The sequence below is a fragment of the Pungitius pungitius genome, chromosome 2 (assembly GCF_949316345.1).
Source record: "Pungitius pungitius chromosome 2, fPunPun2.1, whole genome shotgun sequence".
Taxonomy (NCBI): Eukaryota; Metazoa; Chordata; class Actinopteri; order Perciformes; family Gasterosteidae; genus Pungitius; species Pungitius pungitius.
Window position 1 is genome coordinate 34,009,473 of NC_084901.1, and position 20,265 is coordinate 34,029,737.

The following is a 20,265-nucleotide window of genomic DNA, read 5'->3' on the forward strand; positions in this document are numbered from 1 at the left end:
GGTCAGCGTGCAAGACGGTCCAACCAGCTGTTGATGTACATAAGATCCCCAAATGCTGTATATGGACCACGGTACTGATTAATGAAAGATCAGTTCAGGAGGCCAGGTGGAACAATATGTAGTCAAAGTAATGACGCTAAGTTTTAAATGGCGATCCAAGGAAGATTGCGTTAGATGCGCTTTGCTGGCTGAGACAATAGTTCATTAAAACATGTTTTATGTTTTATATCAATATATTTTTAATTCATAAAACACAAGGCACAGCCTTTATTTAGATTAAAAAATCAGAACAAGTCAACTCGTACAAAAATATAAATATTAATTTAGAACAATGCCTAAAATGTAATAATTAAAGAAAAACAGTGAACAACACGGTTTCTTTTGTCTTTAACACTGACAGACATCCAGCAGGTGTTCCTGTAGATACGTGAGGGACTCTTCCACGTGAAGAGGTAAGGCTTGGCCGAGGTCCGCTTGGGATCTGGACAGGAAGGCCTCCACAGCGTCCCGAATGGCCAGCTTGGATATCATATCATCTGGTTTGTAAACCAAGTTGCCTCTTTGTTCAGAGACAGAGTTGCACAGATAGCCTGGGTAAAACAAATGGAAAAAGGTTTATATTTAAATTGATAATTGCTAATATTGAAAAGTTTAATTTTCAGGAATATGATACAGTATCAGTTAATGTAACCCATGTTTTAAAGGCATTGTGAGGGATACATTTTTATGGAAATGTATTTAAACACCATACAAACATTTCAATGCAGGTGAAAAATCAACTTGCTGATACAACAGGAAAGGCACAGGTGAAAATGTGAGTAACGGTAAATATTATTGTATTTAAATTAGGCATAATAGTATAAGATTTATTTATGTAATAGATAAAATGGTAACAATGGTTACCAGAAAGCAATCAACTAAGAATACAGAATTTAGAAAATGAAAGTAGAAAGAAAAAGGAAATCAATTTATAAATGTGTGATAAGAACAAGCCAACGCTTGTTTAATCTTTTTAACCATAGTAAGAACTCTGCTGTGGCTATGAGTGTAGTGATACCATCTCTTCAAAGTTACAGAATTTATGGGGAACCATCTCCTGACTATAGTGTCAAATCATGTTGCAAAGTTTACTAGCATCTACCAACATTTTACCTTTCATTGCTTTGTTGTAGCTGAGCAGCAACATCCAGAGAAGATGAACCAACTCTTCCCACCTCTGCCACCGTTCAGTACCATCCTGTAAGCACAGTCATGGATCAGTTTGCAGGGGTTTACGAGGCTCACTTACAAGTGTTGGATCGGAAATCACATTTGTATCTAATAAAACTACATCGGTGCACAGCGGACTGTCGAGATTAAGGTGAAAGTATGGTGCGAGAGTGATATTCACCGAGGGGTCTGGTGCCAGAGTGCAGTACTTCAGAAAGTGAAGCAGAAGACTGAGCGACATGGGCAGAGGGGTTTTCAGTGGGCATGCGTAATCCAACAGATGTTCCAACAGCTTACATCTCAGCAGCTTGCTCTGCAAGCTCTCCAGCAACAACGTCCTGCGTGCGAGACACAAATTGGCCCGTTCTAGCTTAGTCGGAAACTCAGAATTAAGAACATAAATGAATTTCCAAGGCAATAGGGAATACATTTTTTTTTTCAATGATCATTATGTAAATACATTTAAAAGTATTATTCCTTTGTCATGTAACTTGACTCCTCTCTCTCCTCCTCACCTGTGTGCTCGCAGAGGTATACCGCTGATGAGCATGTGAAAGAGCTCCTGGGACAGCTTGGCAGAGTTTAGAGCTGGAGAACGGTCCACCTCAAGAGCCAAAGACAGCATCCTCTGGAAGATGGACACCATTCTGCACAGGTCAACAGGAAAAAAACTTGAAGGTGGTAAGACAGGCGTAATGATATGTAAATGTATCAAACAACTTATTTCTTATATTTCTAAATCCAGGTGACTCACCTGATTAGTTCATCTCTCTTTCTGGCTGCTTCTCTAGTCTCTTTCTGCTCTGTTGATTTCATAATGGCAGAAAAGAGCCACTTAATTACCTCCCTGGGAAAACAAGTACACATCCACATTATTACAAAAAGGAAAATAGCATAAATTTAAAAAGTGTAGTATTTCTAATCTATAAACATTAATGTGATCACTCTAGTATAGATTGATTTGCAATATTCAGCTGTATACGTCATGTGGTAGCCTGAACAACATAGTGGGATTGAATGTTGAATCTTCTCTTGAACTCCCAATCTGTTAAGGAAGCTATGAATCTTGTTTACAGGAAAGTGGTGAGGTTATTGACTATCATCCAATACGTTTGAGACCAGCAGGATGTTCAAATTCAAATGCAGCGGTTTGGACACATGGGGAAATGATGTCAGTAAAAGTATACTTCCGGATGAAAGACCAGGTATGGAAGGATCATGATCATGCATGAGCAAAAGATAAGCATTTCCAAAAAAACAAACATGTGCACCTGACACGAGGGAACTGCTCGTCACATGACAATGTTGCCTTTGCAATGGAGTTGTGGAGTGCAGATATGGAGCGTTTGGCCTGGAAGTCATCCTCCAACGTCTGCACAACATAGTCCAGGAGCATCCGCACAACCTCACATGAATTTCTCTTTGTGAGGTAAGAAGGAAGCAGGAAGGGCACAGATAGGGACATCTCAGTACACTTCATTCACCAAAAAGCTATGCAGCTCTAAAAATGTCTGCACACGTCAAGAAATATCGAAATATCTTTCCCCAATGATGTTATCAACAATAGTTTGACAACGGCATTGTGATATTTGATACACACGTGTTTAATGGCCCATTTAATAATATTACAACCTAAATCTTATTCAACAGGGTCTTTTTCCACACTGGGGGCTTCTTACATTGATAAATCACCCAGCTTTATTGTACACTCACACATTTTGCTAGCAAAGATAGTACCTGATCAGCCATGACTGACGCCAGCAACTCCCAGTCCCATGGAACTGCGCTTTTATCAGCTATGTGGTGTCTGCAATAAGAGAGCAGTTTTAATCTATAAATCTAAATATGGAAATTGGAAATAGAAGATGGACAGAGGGACGCAAAGGACAGGTCAATCATTAACTATTAACTCTTGTTTCTAGATTTGTTCACCTCTGTGTCCTCATCAGCAGATTAAAGGCTTGCACGCACAGGTGATAGGGACACTGTAGGTCGAGCAGAATGCCACGCAGCAGGTGGCATGTGATATCTCTGGGGGGATAGTGACCAGGCTGCAGTAGGTCAGACAATAGCTGCAAAGTGCCCTCTGGGTAGTTCTCGTCGATGGTACTGTAAACCAGGCTCAAGCTCTGACGGCAGAGCACCTCTGGAGCTCCGAGCTTCTCTTCTTCATCAAGCTAAATCAGAAACAGAGATGATGTACATTGGGACTAGCATATCATCTTGTGTAAAGAGAGAAACAGAAAATGTCTCTTACCAGCACCTGGAGACGTCCAGACATTATTTCCCTAAGTGTAACCGGGCACACAAATTGCTTGTCCTTTCGACTGGCCACCCTAAAGTCCATATCAAATGTGCCATCTTCGTTCATATGCTCTACGTCACTACCATCCCGCCAAAGAAGTGGACTGTCAATGCCCAGATTCTCTCTGTATGTCCCGGCCCCAGATCCGTTATCCCTGTCCTCATCGGACACTGACAAAAGAGGCTCATTAGGGACGCTCCAGTGCAAGGAGTCAGAGCTGTTCGACACCTCATTAGTATTGAGCTTCTCCGACTGGCATTCAGACATACTTTCAGCTACTGCATCCTCAAGGTTTGCTGTTGGGTCTACTCGGCTATTAAGGTTATGAGAGATGGGATTCGTGTGGGACGACGAGTCTCTGTCAAAATGTCCACATCGGTTGGGTCCTGTGGTAGGAGTGTTGGAGCATAAGGGATCAGAGACATAGCTTTGTTCACATCCCGCTTTGTCTGTGTTCCGTTGTTCCAGTTTGGAGCAGAAGTCTAGTAAAGACTTTTGTAAAGAATCCTGTGCTCTATCTTGGGATGAGGATGTTGGAGAGGGGATGAGCACAGGTGAGCAAAAGTCATCTCTCTCGTCTTCATGAGCGCTCAGCTCTTTTGAGATTTCGACTAAGTCCCCTTTGTCTGAGCAGGCAGAGTCAGCCGGGGTCTGTCGATGGGGAGATATTTTACCACTACACTGCGCGTTTGTAGATGTAGTACTGTTCTCCCGTTCTTCTTGACAGATCGGAGATTCAAACACCTTGTGAAGAGACTCATCCAGTGAGGGATCCAGGGGAGTGCCATTTGATGCAGTAGTTGTCCTCAAATCACTAACCCGTTCTGGTGCTTCGCTGTTATTGTCCATTTTCTGAAGGTGCAGTGACATTTGTGTACAATCTTCATTTAAATAGACACAAGTCTTTGATGTTTGCAGTTCTGCAATTTCAGTTTCATGGAAGGGCAATCGTCTCAATTTTACAATTGCTGTGTGATGATGCGTTTTATCTGCGTGCTCCTGGTGTTGTGTTTGAGAGTCCAACGGTCTCTTCTTTGGTTTCATGGTACCACAGTCCTTCTGAAGGGCAAAAACAGTTGGGTCTCTTGATGAGGGTCCTTTGAAGTTATCATCTTGTTTGGTAGGAGTTTCGATTTTTGTACCGTTTTCTTTCGTTTGAGTGTCATCCGTCAAGTCTACCAACCTCGAAGCAGACAAATTTTGTCTCTTGGGTTTCAGCTCTGGAAGAGTCCATCGAGGATCTGTGAGGTCAATGTAGAGCTAAAAAAAAGGGTAAAATAAAAAAAGGTCATAACAGCGATTAAATTCATGGCTTCTGATTATGGCAGTAAAAACACATTTCTCCACATTCTTATTGACTGTTTACCCACTTTCTCTTGGAAAATAAGGTCAAAGTATATGAAGGTATCAGACTGATAATCCACACTTCTGAGAAGAATTTTATAATTGAATATGGCCGTTTGAATGAATGTTAATGTTATGTTAATGAATGTTAAAAAAACGTATAGCAAAACCCATAAAGCATACGGACACGGATAACATTATCTATGTATATCTTGTATTTTCCGTAGAACTCAAGACACTTGTCAAAATATTGCTAACGTTAATACTTGCTAGATGGTCCTGTGAATTGTTGAATTCATATTGAACTGTTATCATATAAGTGGCTCAAACGCACATTACTTCACTCCAACATGTTGGTTGGAAGGAACACGGCGCCAAAGCATCTTCTGTTGTTAACTAACGTTAAATTCGTTTTGAGTTAACAACGTTTGATCTGTTTAACCATTGGTTACCTGTCCTGAGACACCGTAAGCTTGGCCTACGCAATATGTCAACGAGTCTTGTTGACGTTAGCTTTATCGTTAGCTTTACCGTTAGCCTTACACGACCGAATGTTATTAACACATCTTATATTTAGCAGTTTCGGGTTAAATTACGGAGCGTTAACGACAACTACAGCTACAGCGACACCTTGAGGACATTTAAAGTTGACGTTACTTAACTCGTGTCTACTTTTGTATCCACTCGATGTTTCTCCGGTAACGGCCGCGTTGAAGTAACGCTACGCTACTCTAAGCTACGCTACGTTACGTTACGTAAACTAGCAGCTAGCTAACGTCTCTTAGCTTACCGTCCCCACGTTGAGGGCCTCGACCTCGACCCGGACCGCCGTGAGGGGCAGCGGGTCCGGTTTGGGCTCGACGTTACTGAAGGAGCCGACGATTTCCACGTCGGAGTCTCCCGTATCGCTGTCCGAGCTGAGAGTGATCACGTCATCCATTTCGCCTCACTCTGCAAACCCGTCAAAACGAGAGCGGAATATCAGGGGCTTCCGCTGGGGGTGACCACCTCGAGCGGACCCATGGTAGCCGCAGGAAGAGCTGACATTAGAGTGAACTCCGCATTCTGTGACCTTAGGTCCTCTGGCATTTTCCTTGGTAGTTTGTCCCCAGTCTGTCCTTATTTGACTTGAACATTGTCTTAAGTTAGTTTAAAACTCGGCACCATCCGAAGAAAACATAATCCAAAGGCATTGCGTTCGTACGCTTGAATCAACTGTGTTTGACAACCCCAACGATGACGCTTCCTGTTTTTTTCTTTCTTGTATCTCTCCTTCTACAGGACGGTGGATCGCAATCAGCTAGTCGCAAACATCACCACCTACTGGGGTGTGAAGACTCGAGCCGCCGGGTTTCCTCTGTTAAAACAGAGGTGACCTTTAGTCACTTTACTGTGCATATGGGTTTCATATGTGCCATAATAAATACACAGATAATCGGATATTCCTATCTAGTTTTGTGACATTGTGTAATCTCACTCATCACCTTTAGAGTGCACTAGTGTTTTGCACATTATTTTGAAATGGGCCCAATACATAACCTCCACAGGCCAGAGCTCAGCATTCCTTCAAGAAATGTCTCACACTCCTACCTGATTTAACATAATGTACACAGTACACAATCAGGAAGATGTATTTCCTTCCTAAAACTCTGCCGTGGCCCTTCTGCTCTTCTATTCCTCTCTGATCCCGCAGGAAACCCTTTTCTGATACTCAGTGGATCCACTGGACAGTGTCCTGCAAACACTTGTGTTTTACTGATGTAAACACAGTGACATAATTAAGTACACCACAGGGAACAAATGTAGTACATGTTTATTGTAAGCCATCCCCAGATGAGACATTACATGGTATTTCACAGCATCCTTTCCCATAATAAGCACGGATGAGAGCTTTGAGTGCTTTATGATGCATGGTGTCGCTTTCTTTTAATGGGAAGCTGTGACATACACACAGGGACACTGGTGTGTTGAGTTGATTTAAAGAAACACTGTGTGGCAATAAGAACATTGTTTAAGCTGTGGAAAATGTGAAACCTGTCAACTTACAACCTTGTTATAATGTCGATAACATTTTTATTCTATGACAAAAATATAAATGTTGTTATTATTTTGAAATTCATGTGATATGGACAGCAGATATACCACAGAAGATCACTATTCCTTCTATAACTCATACTTGTTTTTCAAAGAATTGGACTTTTTGAATACTGCATTTAATATAATTGGTGTTATTAACCCCAAATGCGCAAAATCCTTAAGCCTTGTGAGGATTATAGGCAGGATGAGTCATCGTAATCAGGCATACACAATTTCCTGACAAGTATTGAGCAATGGGAAGTCTTTATGTAATGGAAATAATGGAATAATATATATATACTGTAAGTGTAAATGTTTCTTTTGTGCATTGGATATTATCCTTACCTTTTGTCCTGTTAGAATTCTACCAATTCTGGAGCCCAACCACGAGCTGGAAAACAGACTGCGCACTACATTTCTGAGTAAGTTGTTATCAGAATAATAATGTCCAACACAACAGGGGTTGGTGCTGCATCATTTTGAGCCAGTTCATATTATTGTGTTCGGCTTAATAGTTGTGGGAAAACCTATTGTCACCATATCAAATATATTTCAGCTGCAAAAGGTGGTCCAAGTTCAATTAGACCTAGAAGGAGAGATAAATGATATTTTAAATCCCAAACGATCCTCCACACTCTGCTGCCCATAGATGGATACCGATTTAGAATAAAATACTTTATCAAGATCACAGCATGTGATATTCTCTATTAAAAGGTAAGCTAAAGCACGTCTGGCCCCATCAGTCATTTTCTCTGGGAACCAATGATGGCTGATATGAGGCCAGCTGGCGGATCCGTGAAAAGCTTTGGAATTCTTTACAGCAAACTAACAGCACACAATGAAACAAAGGAACACATCCGTTATGAGTTATGAGTGTGCAGCAAAAACATTGCAACACAACAAGGTTTATAATTATCAGAACATTAGCCCCATGCCGGACTCTAACTACCGTAAAGGAGGTATGGAGCAAATGTATCGTTGTTTAACCGCTAACCTGCGTTAAACTCTGGGTAAACCAGCCTCAGATAGAAGATCAAATAAGCAGAAAGGAGGACTGTATAGAGAAGCTGACAACTCTTGTGTTTATCACTTCCTGTCCCAGGCGGACAGTGCAGACTCTCTGTGGCATCGATCGACGAGTTGCCCATGACGCTCCGCTGAAGTCAAAGGTCAAAGGTCGCAGCATTCTTTTAAGACCTATGACTAAATACATGATATTGCACACTCTCGGAACAAAGTGACATTCTCAGTCTGCCAGTTTCACAGACAAAATTAAAGAAATAAACACCAACTTTGGTAACAAGCAATGAAAGAGATTTATTTAACATATAGTATTATATATATGAGACATTAATGAACATATGTAGTAACTATATCTGTCAAATGAATAGAGCAGAATAGAAAGTCACTATTTTCACATGAGTACTGAGTAGGTTGATAAAAGTACTTTACACGTCTAGTGGATTATAATCCCTCCTCTCAGTGAGAGTCATAGTGTCACTTAACAAAATCACTGCTCTATAAGAAATCTGTATTCATGAAAACAGCCAGGCTTCATGCTGTCAGCGGCCTTTGGACGGGTATGCTGGGTTGTGCTTTCCTTTTCCTGTGCAGAAAGGGCCACGAGCACTCGAGCTACAGGTCTGCTGCCACAGAGCTGCAGACAGGGGAAAACAACGGAGCCTCCCAACAAGGGCGGAGAGAAGGGAGAAGTGACACTGACGACAGAACCAACAGGTGTCAGATCTGTTACCGCAAATAGATGAAAGCGACAAGAGAGGTCTGGTGAAGATAGACGGTGATGGGTAACACCAGGGACGCTGCCTGAAAAGCATCCCACACCCACCTCGGCACTTTTCTGTTTCCCCGTGCACATCCATGTCATGCTCTGTGCACCTGTTTTGTTTTTTTATCATCTGGCGGTCGAGCTTCAGAGGGCCCATAACGAGGTTCATTTGAGTGGCAGAGCGTACCGGGTGCAGAGACAGAGGAGGCTGATGGCTGCATGACTCACCCTGCAATCTGTGACCTCAGAGGCTGATGGATGTCACAACATGATCTTTCACTGGACGCCTGTTTTCTGGGAACTACCGGACAATGTGTCAGAGGACTGAAAGGGTATTTTGATATTTTGTCAACGCCTAAAGAATCACAAATAGCGCATGCTTTTTGAGATGGGTTATTCACAGAATGGTTTGGGTTTTTCTCCTGTGGGCATTGTTTGCTCAGATAAAGCACAAGGCAAAGCTAAGTAAGAACCAAACTGACGTGAAAAATACTTTTTTCTAGCCCAGGGTTTATTTCGTGCTGATGATTTCTGTTTAATGGGAAGCCTTGATCAAAACCATACACCAGAATTAGCAGATGCTTCTTATGGTTCTTTAAAATAAATGTATGTATTACCCTGAATATTAATCAAAACCCAACCATGCAATTAATAGAGCGGCAATCAGTGCCACCAAAATTGTTTTTGTCAATTAAAAGTTGTTTTTTTTCACAATGCATTGGACAGAAAAATAACAGGAAACGAGGCCAAAGTCAGATTTGAAACAAAAGCTCTAATGACCGTTCGGGCTGGAGTTAGAAAGCAGAGGGATACCTTGAATATTAATAGCTCTCTTCCTGAGCTGGGAAGTACACTAACCAGGGTCAGAGAAGGGCCAAATTATGGCGATTAAGAGTTTACAAGAATTACCGTGAGGTAGGCTAAATGGCTTTGTTTTCACAGCTGACACTGGAGAACAACCGGGAACACAAGGCTTAGTTTTAAATCCCATGCAAAATGTCTTTGTGTCACACACAGCGACCATTGTAAAGACATGCTCACAGGGTTAGGGTTAACACCGACATGGTGATGTAAACAGTGAAATACAACCGTCCCCATTTTGTATAAAATGTCACTAACGTGGCTAATAAAATACACCTTTGTTGTGTCATTTTTAAATCTGGCATTCGTCCTTGTGTTCTTTTACTGTCAGTGACGCTGTTACCTCATCTGAGGCAGACATTGAGTTAGTGATGGTATTCTAGTGGGGCAGGTGAAAGATCTTTACAAAAAACTACAGGTATGATTTTGGTAACACGACGGTCATATCTGTGCCATATCCTCAGGCCTAACTGTACTTTTTGTTTGAGAGTTCATAAACTGTACTTTTCCGTATGTAATTAGCAGTACACTGCCTTTACATATCATTCACAGGATAAATACACACTAAATTATCAAAGGAATGAAATCACATTAGTAAAGCTTTCATGAGTCATGTTCCCTCTAATCTGCCTCATCTGGTATCTCGTGTTTAATAGTTTGTCACAATTACCAAATCCCAATGTTTTGTGAGTCATTGATCTCCTTTTTCTGTGTAAACACAGTGACTCTTCTGTACTAAATCTATTAGATGGAAGGGCTCTTCCACACCTTACAGTATAGTGAACGGATCAATCTACTAAAGGTTTTATTAGCCCTCATTCATTGTTCTTAATTTGACAAAATCCCTCCAGCAGGGCACTTTTATAAAGCTACAGATGTGTTTTGTCCCTTAAAAATTAGAAGGGGGGTTTCATTCACTGGAGTGTTTTTCCAGGAAGCATTTTCAGGGGCTCTTAGAAGTGAGGTTTAAAAGCTCCTTCCTCTGCTGAATGTGTTCACAACCATTACAGCTCTTCATCCAAGATGAAGCCCTTTATACATTATTCAAATTCAGAGAGCAGCTGATGAAACCAGTTCCAGTTTAAACATATTCAGGGCCATGAGACATACAGAGATGACAGCCTGGCATTCTGAGATTAATAAAAAAAAGGAGACTCCCTTGATAACAAGCCAGCCCAAACTTCATCTGAAATTAAAACTGAAGCTTCTGTTAAGGAATGTGTTGACATGCGTGGCCTTCATGGCTTCGTTAACCGTTCATGCTTTCAAAAAATGCCAGTGGAGCCGTGTCCAAAGCTGTGGAAACATCTGAGGCAAATCTTGTTTGTTTGGGACACAGGAAAGGTCAGAATTCTTGTATTTATCCCGACCTGCCGAGCCTCAACAGCAGCACTGCAAGAAAGTGGGAGATGTGTAAAAATGTGAAATCTCTGAAAGAAAAACTTGTAAATCACAGTGTTGATGTGACAAACGCACACACACACACACACACACACACACCTCCCACTTCAATGTACACCATCTCCCACACACACAATAAGAGCTTGTAATCATATGGGGTCCTGGCTGGATTTCCTGATGAAAATATCTACTCTAACAAACCACCTGGAAAGTGAGATGAGGTTTTCACCCTCCGTCTCAAGCCATTTACTGCTGGAACGTTTCATAACACAGCAGTGGGTTCCGCTCGCAACCCGCCTGGACAAAGCAGAAGAAACGCGGACTGAAGCGGGGGGGGGGGGGGGGGACGCAGTCATCAGTCTCCTCTGAATGCGGCAGTCGTCTTGTTGTCGACACACACACACCTTGTATGGCCTGTGACAACATGACATTTTACTAAAGAATGACTCTTTTCAGCATCATCAGATGTCAGTAGAGCTGCAGACTCTTCTTGGATATTTGCACGTCACTTTCAGATTTTAGTTTTAAAAAAAAGGTGTTTGTAGTTTTGAGTGTTATTAAGCTAAAAACGACATGACTCAAAGCAATACGGTGCATGTCTAATAATGGATGGGTTGGCGAGATTAAAGCCATCCCGTCGACTCTGTAAATGTGCGTTTTGCTCCCATCAGATTGGGATGAATGACTGCTGTGATGAAAAAGCTACTGGGGATCCTAACGAACCACCAAACAAACACCTCTTTGGCTGCCGAGAGCTTCTAATATTGTAAAATGTGACGCTAAACGAGTCTGGCATCTGCGTCATGTGTGTCACGAAGATATCATACGAGACAGCTGATTGGTTCTGCCTGTTGACGCCTTTTACTCTCAACCCGGAAACTGTAATTGTCTGGTAGAAGTGTTGATGGGAGATTTAATGTGTGTCACTTCTTAATTTGTGGGGAAACCTTTGGCAGCAGAGAGGCGTGCACCTCAGGAGCCCTCATTAGGACTTGAGTGCATCAACAGGAAGCTGAATCCAAAGTGTCAGGATGTGGGGTTTTGTTGAGCTGTTTGGGATGAAGAGCACGGAACGCAGCGCAATCATTTTTTCATTTTTTCTCAGCTCACAAATCATTTTTCTGTGATGACTTCATTTTGGTTTTGACAGCTTGTTTGTCAAGATATGAAGCATGAATACATGTATTTGTCCATCGAATACTTTTACCTGTTTTTCTTTCTTTCTTTAAGTACAATATTTTGTAGATGTGCAGTACATCTCTACACATTTTATGTGTATTCAAAAATACAGGAACGAGCGTTCTACAATACCTTGTAACATAAAGAATATTGCAGTGACTTTCAGCTCTAGAGATATTTAGTAATATGCGTTATGTAACTGCAAAACTTGTTATTTTAGATCAGAGAGGTCAACAGTACTCGGGAGAAAGTTTTCTTCTCCAGAACAATTTAAACAAGTCGTTGGAAAGTGCAGCTAGATACTAACTACCAAGACATGTTGACTGGATTTTGTTAACACCTGCAAGCAGAACAATAAGAATTACGGTTCCTATTTGTAATACGGTAAACGTTACAAAAGCAAGTCATTCATTTAGGTCTACTTAAATTAAGAGAATATCTACGTTTACATGTCTGACCTACCTACACATTTTTGCATTTGTCCGATCTCTGTGCTTCAAAACAAATCCATTCATTCCTTGCATTTCCTTTACAACTAATGATCAAATTAAAAAAGTAATAAAAACAGAGGAAAGCTATGATTGCATCTTCCATCCTCCCAAGGATTGCAAAGGAAAGCTCATTTGAAATGATTACAATTGCATGTTATTTCTGGACTCCCCGCCGGCTACGAAGTCAGCCTCAAAAGTGTCCGTTCTGCTGGTAAAGAGCATGTTGGTGCTGCGGGACGCTGGTTACTGAGATCAATGAGGAAACCGCTGATATATGTTGACAATCTCGCTTTAGATGATCTTCACTTTCCTGTTCATCCAGGGGAGTAATTTAGAGAGAGAGGGAGAGGGAAGTGAGGCTATCCAAATCCTCGTTCGTATCTTACTCCAAATCTTCTTCTGCGTTTTGTCTCTGCAGCCACTGAAGGACGCCAAGCCTCCAGACAACGCTCAACCATGATTTTCCTCTATCTAATTGATTTTGAGAAACAGGCAGTTCTTGTCTCAAAGGGATACATAAAAAAGAGTTACTCCTAGACTAGATTACTGCAATTCTTTATTATCAGGGTGCTCTTATAAGTCTCTCCAGTGGATTCTGAATGCTCCAGCATGTGTATTACCACTAAGAAAAGGGATCATTTTACTCCTGTTTTAAGCTTCTCTGCACTGGCTCCCTGTTAAATCAAGAATAGAATTTATCGGTATTCTTCTCCTCACCTACAAGGCACTCACTGGTCAAAGCGCCGTCTAATCTTGAGGAGCTTATGATACCATATTGCCCATTGCGCTCCATGAATATCGGGGTACTTGTTGGTCCTGGAGTCCTAAAAGGTAGGATGGGAGCCAGGAGCCTTCAGTTATCAAGCTCCTCTTTTGTGCAACCAGCCTCCTCTTTGAGTCCGGGCAGCAGACCCAGTCAGCTCCTTTAAGATGGAGCTGAGGCTTAAAGGCTGACTCAGGTTAGTCTAGACGAGCCCTCAGATAAGCTGCTGTAGGGCTAGACTGACGAGGGATTTCACATCGAATTGATGCACATCGCAAATTCAGCTTCTTTCCTGGACTTTTTGTGCTGTCTATGGATCATGGTTCTGTCTGGACCTGTTCCTGCCTCCTGCCATGGCCCCGCTACTGCATCTGCTATCACTCTCATTATAATGATGAATTCTGTTTCTGTCATCGCAGCGTTACACACTTTTTCTTCCCCTGCCCACATGTTTCTGTGGATGGTGGCCGTTGCTGCTGCATCACACCTGGCTTGCTTCTCTCATCAGTTGAATCGTTTTGTAGAACTTTGAACTTTTTCTTACATCTCTTACGCTGTTCATTCCGTGCACATGACATTCTCTGCCGTTCTCCCTGAGGTTTCGTCCCTTTTTTCCCCATCAAAGGTTTTTGGGGGGATTTTTACCAGTGACGAGGTGATAGTTTTGGGGATGTAGCGTATGAAGCCCTCTGAACCCTATGGGCAGTAATTCTATTTTTAAAATACATATTTGTTTGTATCAAAATGAATTTTGATTCATTTTTGCTCATATCTTCCTGTCAGCTTGCAAGATTTTGAATTGTGGGCTATACAAAATAATATGAATTGAATTGAATGAACACAGCTTAGCTGGACCAATCCGCTGATGACAGGCATCCAGCAGATGCTCTTTCATTTACAAATAGATTTTTTTTAAAATCCAAAATTAGGGAATGAATCTGGTAAGCAGAGCTGCAGAATGATGCATCAGCTTTTATTTTATTTTAAAGTGTTATTTCACAGTGACCCCTGACTGGTTGTGTGTGTGTCTGTATGTGTGTGTCTTTTTGTATCACTCCTGACTGGTAAATATCTCCTGGCTGTAGACCCGCCCAACAACACGACATACATGTTAAATAACTCAAGAGTTTCTCAGCAACAGGTATTACGGTCATCATATGCAGCAGTAGAACAATTCTAGAATGACTGATGTAGAGTGATGGAGGATAATATCCCAGGAGCTGCATCAGAGAGACGGGCCAAGAACACAATCAATGCTGCATGAAACACGGTGACTTCCTAATTAGCAGCCATGCAGGGCTGATAAAGTTCACCTCAATATCCATATTCATCAGTCACTAATAAAGGCCACTTCATCCTAAACCTCTCTCAGCAGTGACATTAAAACGTATTCTAAAAATAATGGTCGAATGATTGAAGAATTTGAATGGAACTTTACAGATGTGGATGAGCTCTGTGTTTGACACGTTCATATGAAAAGTAAGAAAAAAATGTGTGAGTCTGCAAAATAAAACACAGAAAGCTCCATGCCTGCACTTCCATTTTCCAAGAAATCTTAAATCTTTCGAACAATGCTCTCTCTCTCTCTCTCTCTCTCTCTCTCTCTCTCTCTCTCTCTCTCCCTCTCTCTCTCTCTCTCTCTCTCTCTCCCTCTCTCTCTCTCTCTCTCTCTCTCTCCACCTTTCCAACCCATTCTATTCTCCCATCGCCCCCTCTCCCTCTCTCTCCATTAAGTTTAGAGGAGGCTTGGAGTGATGTCACTTCACTCCAGTGTGGGCATTCATTCCACTGGCTGTTTGTCTCTCCAAAGATGCTGTTCACCAACACGCAGAAAAACACCGTTGCGCAGCGCGCGGTGACAAAAGAGGAGCGAATCTACTCGCGTTGTGATGTTTTCGGAACACCATGAGCCGGTCGGAATATTTGCTGTTTGAGGAGAGCGTTCTGCGGGCTACAATCCTGAGCGTTACGCACCACACATCTCCATGCGTTAAAGGAGCGCGGCCAGTCTTGTCTGGTTTTGGAAAGGAAGAGGGTGCGAAACGACCAACATGACACGAATGCGCAAATCGGAGCCAGAATGGATACGACCCAGTTAAATGTATTGGCGGAAAACGTTTCCAACAATGCCAACACCACGGACGCATCGCTTGGCTTGCCGCACACGGTGGCAACCACTGCGCTCATCATCCTGGTGGTTACGGTGATCATCTCGGGGACCATTGTTGGTAACGTGTTGGTGATCGTGGCGGTGCTGACCAGCCGGGCTCTGCGTGCGCCCCAAAACCTTTTCCTGGTTTCTCTTGCATCAGCGGACATCCTAGTCGCCACACTGGTCATCCCCTTCTCTCTCGCCAATGAGATCATGGGCTACTGGTACTTTGGAAGTACTTGGTGCGCCTTCTATCTGGCTCTGGACGTGTTGTTCTGCACCTCGTCCATCGTGCACCTGTGCGCAATCAGCCTGGACCGCTACTGGTCAGTGACTAAGGCGGTCAGCTACAACCTGAAGCGGACACCGAAGCGCATCAAGTCCATGATCGCTGTAGTGTGGGTGATATCCGCGGTCATCTCCTTCCCGCCTCTTCTCATGACCAAACACGATGAACGGGAGTGCCTGCTGAACGACGAGACCTGGTACATCCTCTCCTCCTGCATGGTGTCCTTCTTTGTTCCGGGTCTCATCATGATTCTGGTGTACTGTAAGATCTACAAGGTGGCCAAGCAGCGCTCCTCCACCGTGTTTGTGGCCAAGAACGGCCAGGAGAGGCAGCCGTCTCAGTCCGAGACGTGCTTCGTGAGGAAGGACCGGTTTGAGACGGAAAGCCCCAGTAGCCAGAGCTCGGGGAGCCGCCATCAGAATCAGAGGCAGGGGGAGCTGGATGACATTGACCTGGAGGAGAGTTGCTGTCCGACGGATAACAAAATGCGCAACCATTGCTTCACCAAACGGAGAAAGGTCGAAGGGTCAGACTGCTGCCCGCCTCAGAACTGCCGTCTCTCCTGGGCTTCGTCGCGGGCGCTGCAGCTCTACCCGGAGCAGAGGAACCCCGCTGTGCGACAGCAACAACTGGCAGCGGCCAACAAGTCCAAAGTGAGCCAGATGCGGGAGAAGCGTTTCACCTTCGTGTTGGCGGTGGTGATGGGAGTGTTTGTGCTTTGCTGGTTTCCCTTCTTCTTTACTTACAGCCTGCACGCTATCTGCAGAGACAGCTGCTACATACCTGACGCACTTTTCAACCTTTTCTTTTGGATCGGCTACTGCAACAGTTCTGTAAACCCCATCATTTACACCATTTTTAACAGGGATTTCAGGAAATCCTTCATGAAAATCATTTGCAGAACTTCTGAACGGACATAAACACTGATATATGTTGTTTTATGCTGTGGTTGGCACTCAATCTCCTTGACTAACAGCCCCCCCCCCCCCCGCCGCTCCAAAATAATTTACTTTGAACTATTCTCATGTTTAAAAAAGACGTGTGTTGTGTGCACATCTAAAATATCTGTGAATACAGTTCTAAATTAAGCAAAAAAAGCAAACATATTAGTATATCAATGTCGCTATGGTCAGTAATGTTATATAGATTTAATATATGTAATTGTATAAGAAGTCCTGCAAACATGCACGTTTGATCTTAAGATGTCTGTATTGCATAAATCACCACTGCTGCAAAAAAGCAAGAAAAAAACGACTTCAAGGCAAACTTGAAGTCATGATGAAGCTGCATTCCACTGCTGGCGCCTGCATCACGGTGTGTGTTTTGTGTAAAGAAAAAAAGGAGATTATTCTCCACCATCCATAAATAATAAGCAAGGGGATGAGGAGGCAAGCAGGTATGTTCAGTCAGTGTATCTCACAGTGGATCAAAAATGAAATAAAATGCTACAGATGAAATTATTTACAGTCCTCGTCTTAAAATAGAATGCAGCATCGTAGATAAAAGTGGCGCAACGGCAGGTTTTTCGAATCGATTTTTTTCTTGCTGCCGTTAAAGCTACAGAAAGACAGGCGATACTGCCGGTGAACCCTCTAAACTTATGTAAGAGTCTAATCTCGCACCACCTCACGCCACAACAATGTCTAAGCTGAGGCCTGCATATGCAAAACCTATTGGACAAATCTGTGGGTTTCATTTTAACACCTCCACGTACCTCGGCATTTCCTTGGTAAATATTTGAAACAGACACTTATTTTTGGGTTGTGTAGTCCTGCAAATTCTACTTTCATTGTGCTTTAAAATCACCTTTCCAGTCTCTTATGAATACAATGTGACTGCTGGGATGAGAAAAGTAGCCTTCAGTAGACTGGACTGACTGCTACATGGACACAGGATTGTAAAGCTGCTCACATGAGAAACTTAAAAAAACATCTCTAGAGATATTGTGGGAAGAGCTTGATCTCCACCCAGCACGCCATCTCCTTGGTGTAATAAGAGACCTTACTGTAGTATCTCGCCAAGTCTCAGGCTCCTCGGCCTCATGTAGCTGTTATAGAAAAAGTCCTATAAATCATGGCCACCTCAAACTCTGCCTGCATCGTACTGGATGTAAATTGGATGTGAAATGTTGTACATATGATGAAACTTGCAAGTTCCTGCTCTTCTTTGGAAAAACATTGCATAGTTAGAAAAAAAAGTTGACTAGTTCCGTATTAGCCTACTGTATTCATGGTGGGGGGGGGATAAACTATATTTGTATCCTCTGCGGCATGTCTTCAAAGCAGCTCTACGGCTCAATGGCGCCTCGCCAAAGATAATCACGCTGTTTGAAGGCTGTCATGCTTGAAAGGAGTCCTTTTTTTATAGCTGTATCCAAGTCTTTCTTGTGATGAGGTTGTTGTTAACATATTGTCGAGGGAAACCAGAGCGAATGCGTTTGCATATTTCTTTTTTGACTCTGGACACATGGCACGATTCTATTCATGAGTATTAAACATTCTGAGACAAGTGCAGCAGGGGAGAGGCTTCAAAATAATGAAATGTATGGGCATAGTCCTACTCACAGGTAGCATTCAAATGTTTGTTTGCTTTTCAACTTGAAGAGCTACTACTGGGGGGAAAGGTGTTAATGATGTTGGGAATTGTGTAACTATATGTTGTTGTGTACGTATACAACTTAATTTCAATATAAACAACAGAGTTATTGACCCATGAGTACGCCTATGTGATTCTCTTTCTGATTGAAAACCGATTACTGTCCAACAAGGCTTGCAACTCCCTTGTTTAATCTCACTTCCCAATTAAATTATCCTTCTAATCAACATTACATCACAAATGAAGCACTGTGCTTTTAATGAGCTGTCAGATGACGAGTCCGAATTGAGAGACCCACATTCAAAGCGTCATTGTCTGTTATATTTTGGTCAATTGTATCTAAAGAAAACCCAAATGTTCACAGGTCCCTTACAATCCTTCACTCTTCATGAGAAAAATGCTCTTCTAATTGCATCCGTTTCCAAGACCAAAAAATGGTGTTGTTTGTTTTATGGCTTGCCAGCTTCTCCTGGTGAGCCTTTTTTTAAATCACAGACTGTAAACAGAGTTGGACACTAGTTCAGGAAGGGAAGCCGAGCTGAGGAGACCTTGAACCCTCCCAAATCTGCTTAATGAGAGCAGCAGACCAACTGGACACAAGCAAAACATTGGCTGGTGTGGGAGAGTGAAGGGAACGCCTTTTTCAAGCCCTTTAAGGCGGAGGAAGAGTGGACGGTTCAGAGCCAGCTGCTTGGGCTTTTTAGGGTCATCTGTGCGGGCAAAGCTATTTAGAGTCACAGCAGTTGGAGGAAACGTGGTTCTAAATGTTTCAAGCTTTCGTAGCATGTCGCCCCGTTAGACACAAGTAGGCGACTTGAGGTGTCAAAGGGAATCACAAAACTGCAGTGCTCACCTAAAGATGACAGTCACATTACCGGCTCTGCATGTACTCGTATTCAGATTCTTAACCAGTTGGGTCCTGGTCGGATGGAGGATAGAAGAATCACACGTTTCAGTATACTGTATATTTATTGCGTATTTTGTATTTAAAAATATCGACTTCAAGGAAATGTGATACGACTAAAGTGCTTTCACAAGGAGGACATTTTTTCTGGAAGGGTTGCAGTTTGAAACAGTAAAAAACAGGTGGTAGAAGTTGTAAATTAAAAAAAAAATGGGTCAGGTTTACAATTAAAACATATTTTTGCTTAAACTAAATTGAAAGAAAACCAAAACACAGTTAACAAGTTCACAGGGAACGGAAACAGCAGCTTCTTGTGTTTTTACTCAACACCCCGAGAATTCAACCTGAAAACACACTTAACTTCTCTTTGAGTAACGTGTGCTGCCAGAGCCCAGCTGCTATGGAAGGTATAACAATTGATTGTGTTTTGGATACTGAATCTATATGTGTGTTTTCTTTTTTGAAGTAAACAAATGAACAAATGTGATTGAGAGCCAGAGACCGACATTGTAGTTCAGAAAGTATTGAAAGACAGACCTTCGTTTTGCTTATTTTAATATTTTCTTTTGGAGCTGTTTTCAACACTGCCAGTAAAAAAAAGACATAAAAGTAGAACAAAAACAATTGGTTGAACTAAAATGGTTTGTTTGGGTTTGGGTAGGAAACTTTGATTATGCTATGATTTAACAAAAGTATGCTTTCCCCTAATGTGCTCTGTTCCTCTAACTGGAGAAGAAAGCGTTGATGTGATTCATTTGGAGTGCGTTGGATAACATTCGGTACCTTAAGGCACAGTGGGGATCCTTCATCTAGATATTTATCACCTGTCTTGTTCCTGCATTTGTTAAACATCTAGTTACGAAGTCAGTTATTCAAAGAGAGATCTGTTAACCATTTATTCCCATTCCGC

At 42.3% G+C, this 20,265-nt stretch overlaps 2 protein-coding genes across 6 annotated transcripts; one reads left to right on the forward strand and one right to left on the reverse strand.

Moving 5' to 3' along the window:
• Window positions 1-122: 122 nt before the first annotated feature.
• simc1 (SUMO interacting motifs containing 1) lies at window positions 123-6,186 on the reverse strand. Of its 5 annotated transcripts, none has more exons than XM_037460034.2 (11): window positions 5,649-5,790; window positions 4,698-4,774; window positions 3,467-4,573; window positions 3,142-3,386; window positions 2,947-3,016; window positions 2,481-2,629; window positions 1,964-2,056; window positions 1,725-1,856; window positions 1,391-1,547; window positions 1,153-1,237; window positions 123-590 (listed from the first exon to the last, which is right to left on the reverse strand). In XM_037460034.2, exons 2-11 carry the CDS (start codon window positions 4,746-4,748, stop codon window positions 388-390), a joined length of 2,292 nt encoding a protein of 763 aa, XP_037315931.2. In that variant the 5' UTR covers window positions 4,749-4,774; window positions 5,649-5,790; the 3' UTR covers window positions 123-387. The 5 variants fall into 5 exon arrangements, with proteins under 5 accessions (XP_037315931.2, XP_037315932.2, XP_037315930.2 ...); XM_037460035.2 differs by lacking the exon at window positions 5,649-5,790 and adding an exon at window positions 5,521-5,538; XM_037460033.2 differs by having other exon boundaries at window positions 3,467-4,774; window positions 5,649-6,186.
• An 8,952-nt stretch (window positions 6,187-15,138) lies between these two features.
• On the forward strand, window positions 15,139-19,221 carry adra2db (adrenergic, alpha-2D-, receptor b). Its single transcript, XM_037459609.2, has one exon. It carries the CDS (start codon window positions 15,496-15,498, stop codon window positions 16,774-16,776), a length of 1,281 nt encoding a protein of 426 aa, XP_037315506.1. The 5' UTR covers window positions 15,139-15,495; the 3' UTR covers window positions 16,777-19,221.
• The last annotated feature ends 1,044 nt before the right edge of the window (window positions 19,222-20,265 follow it).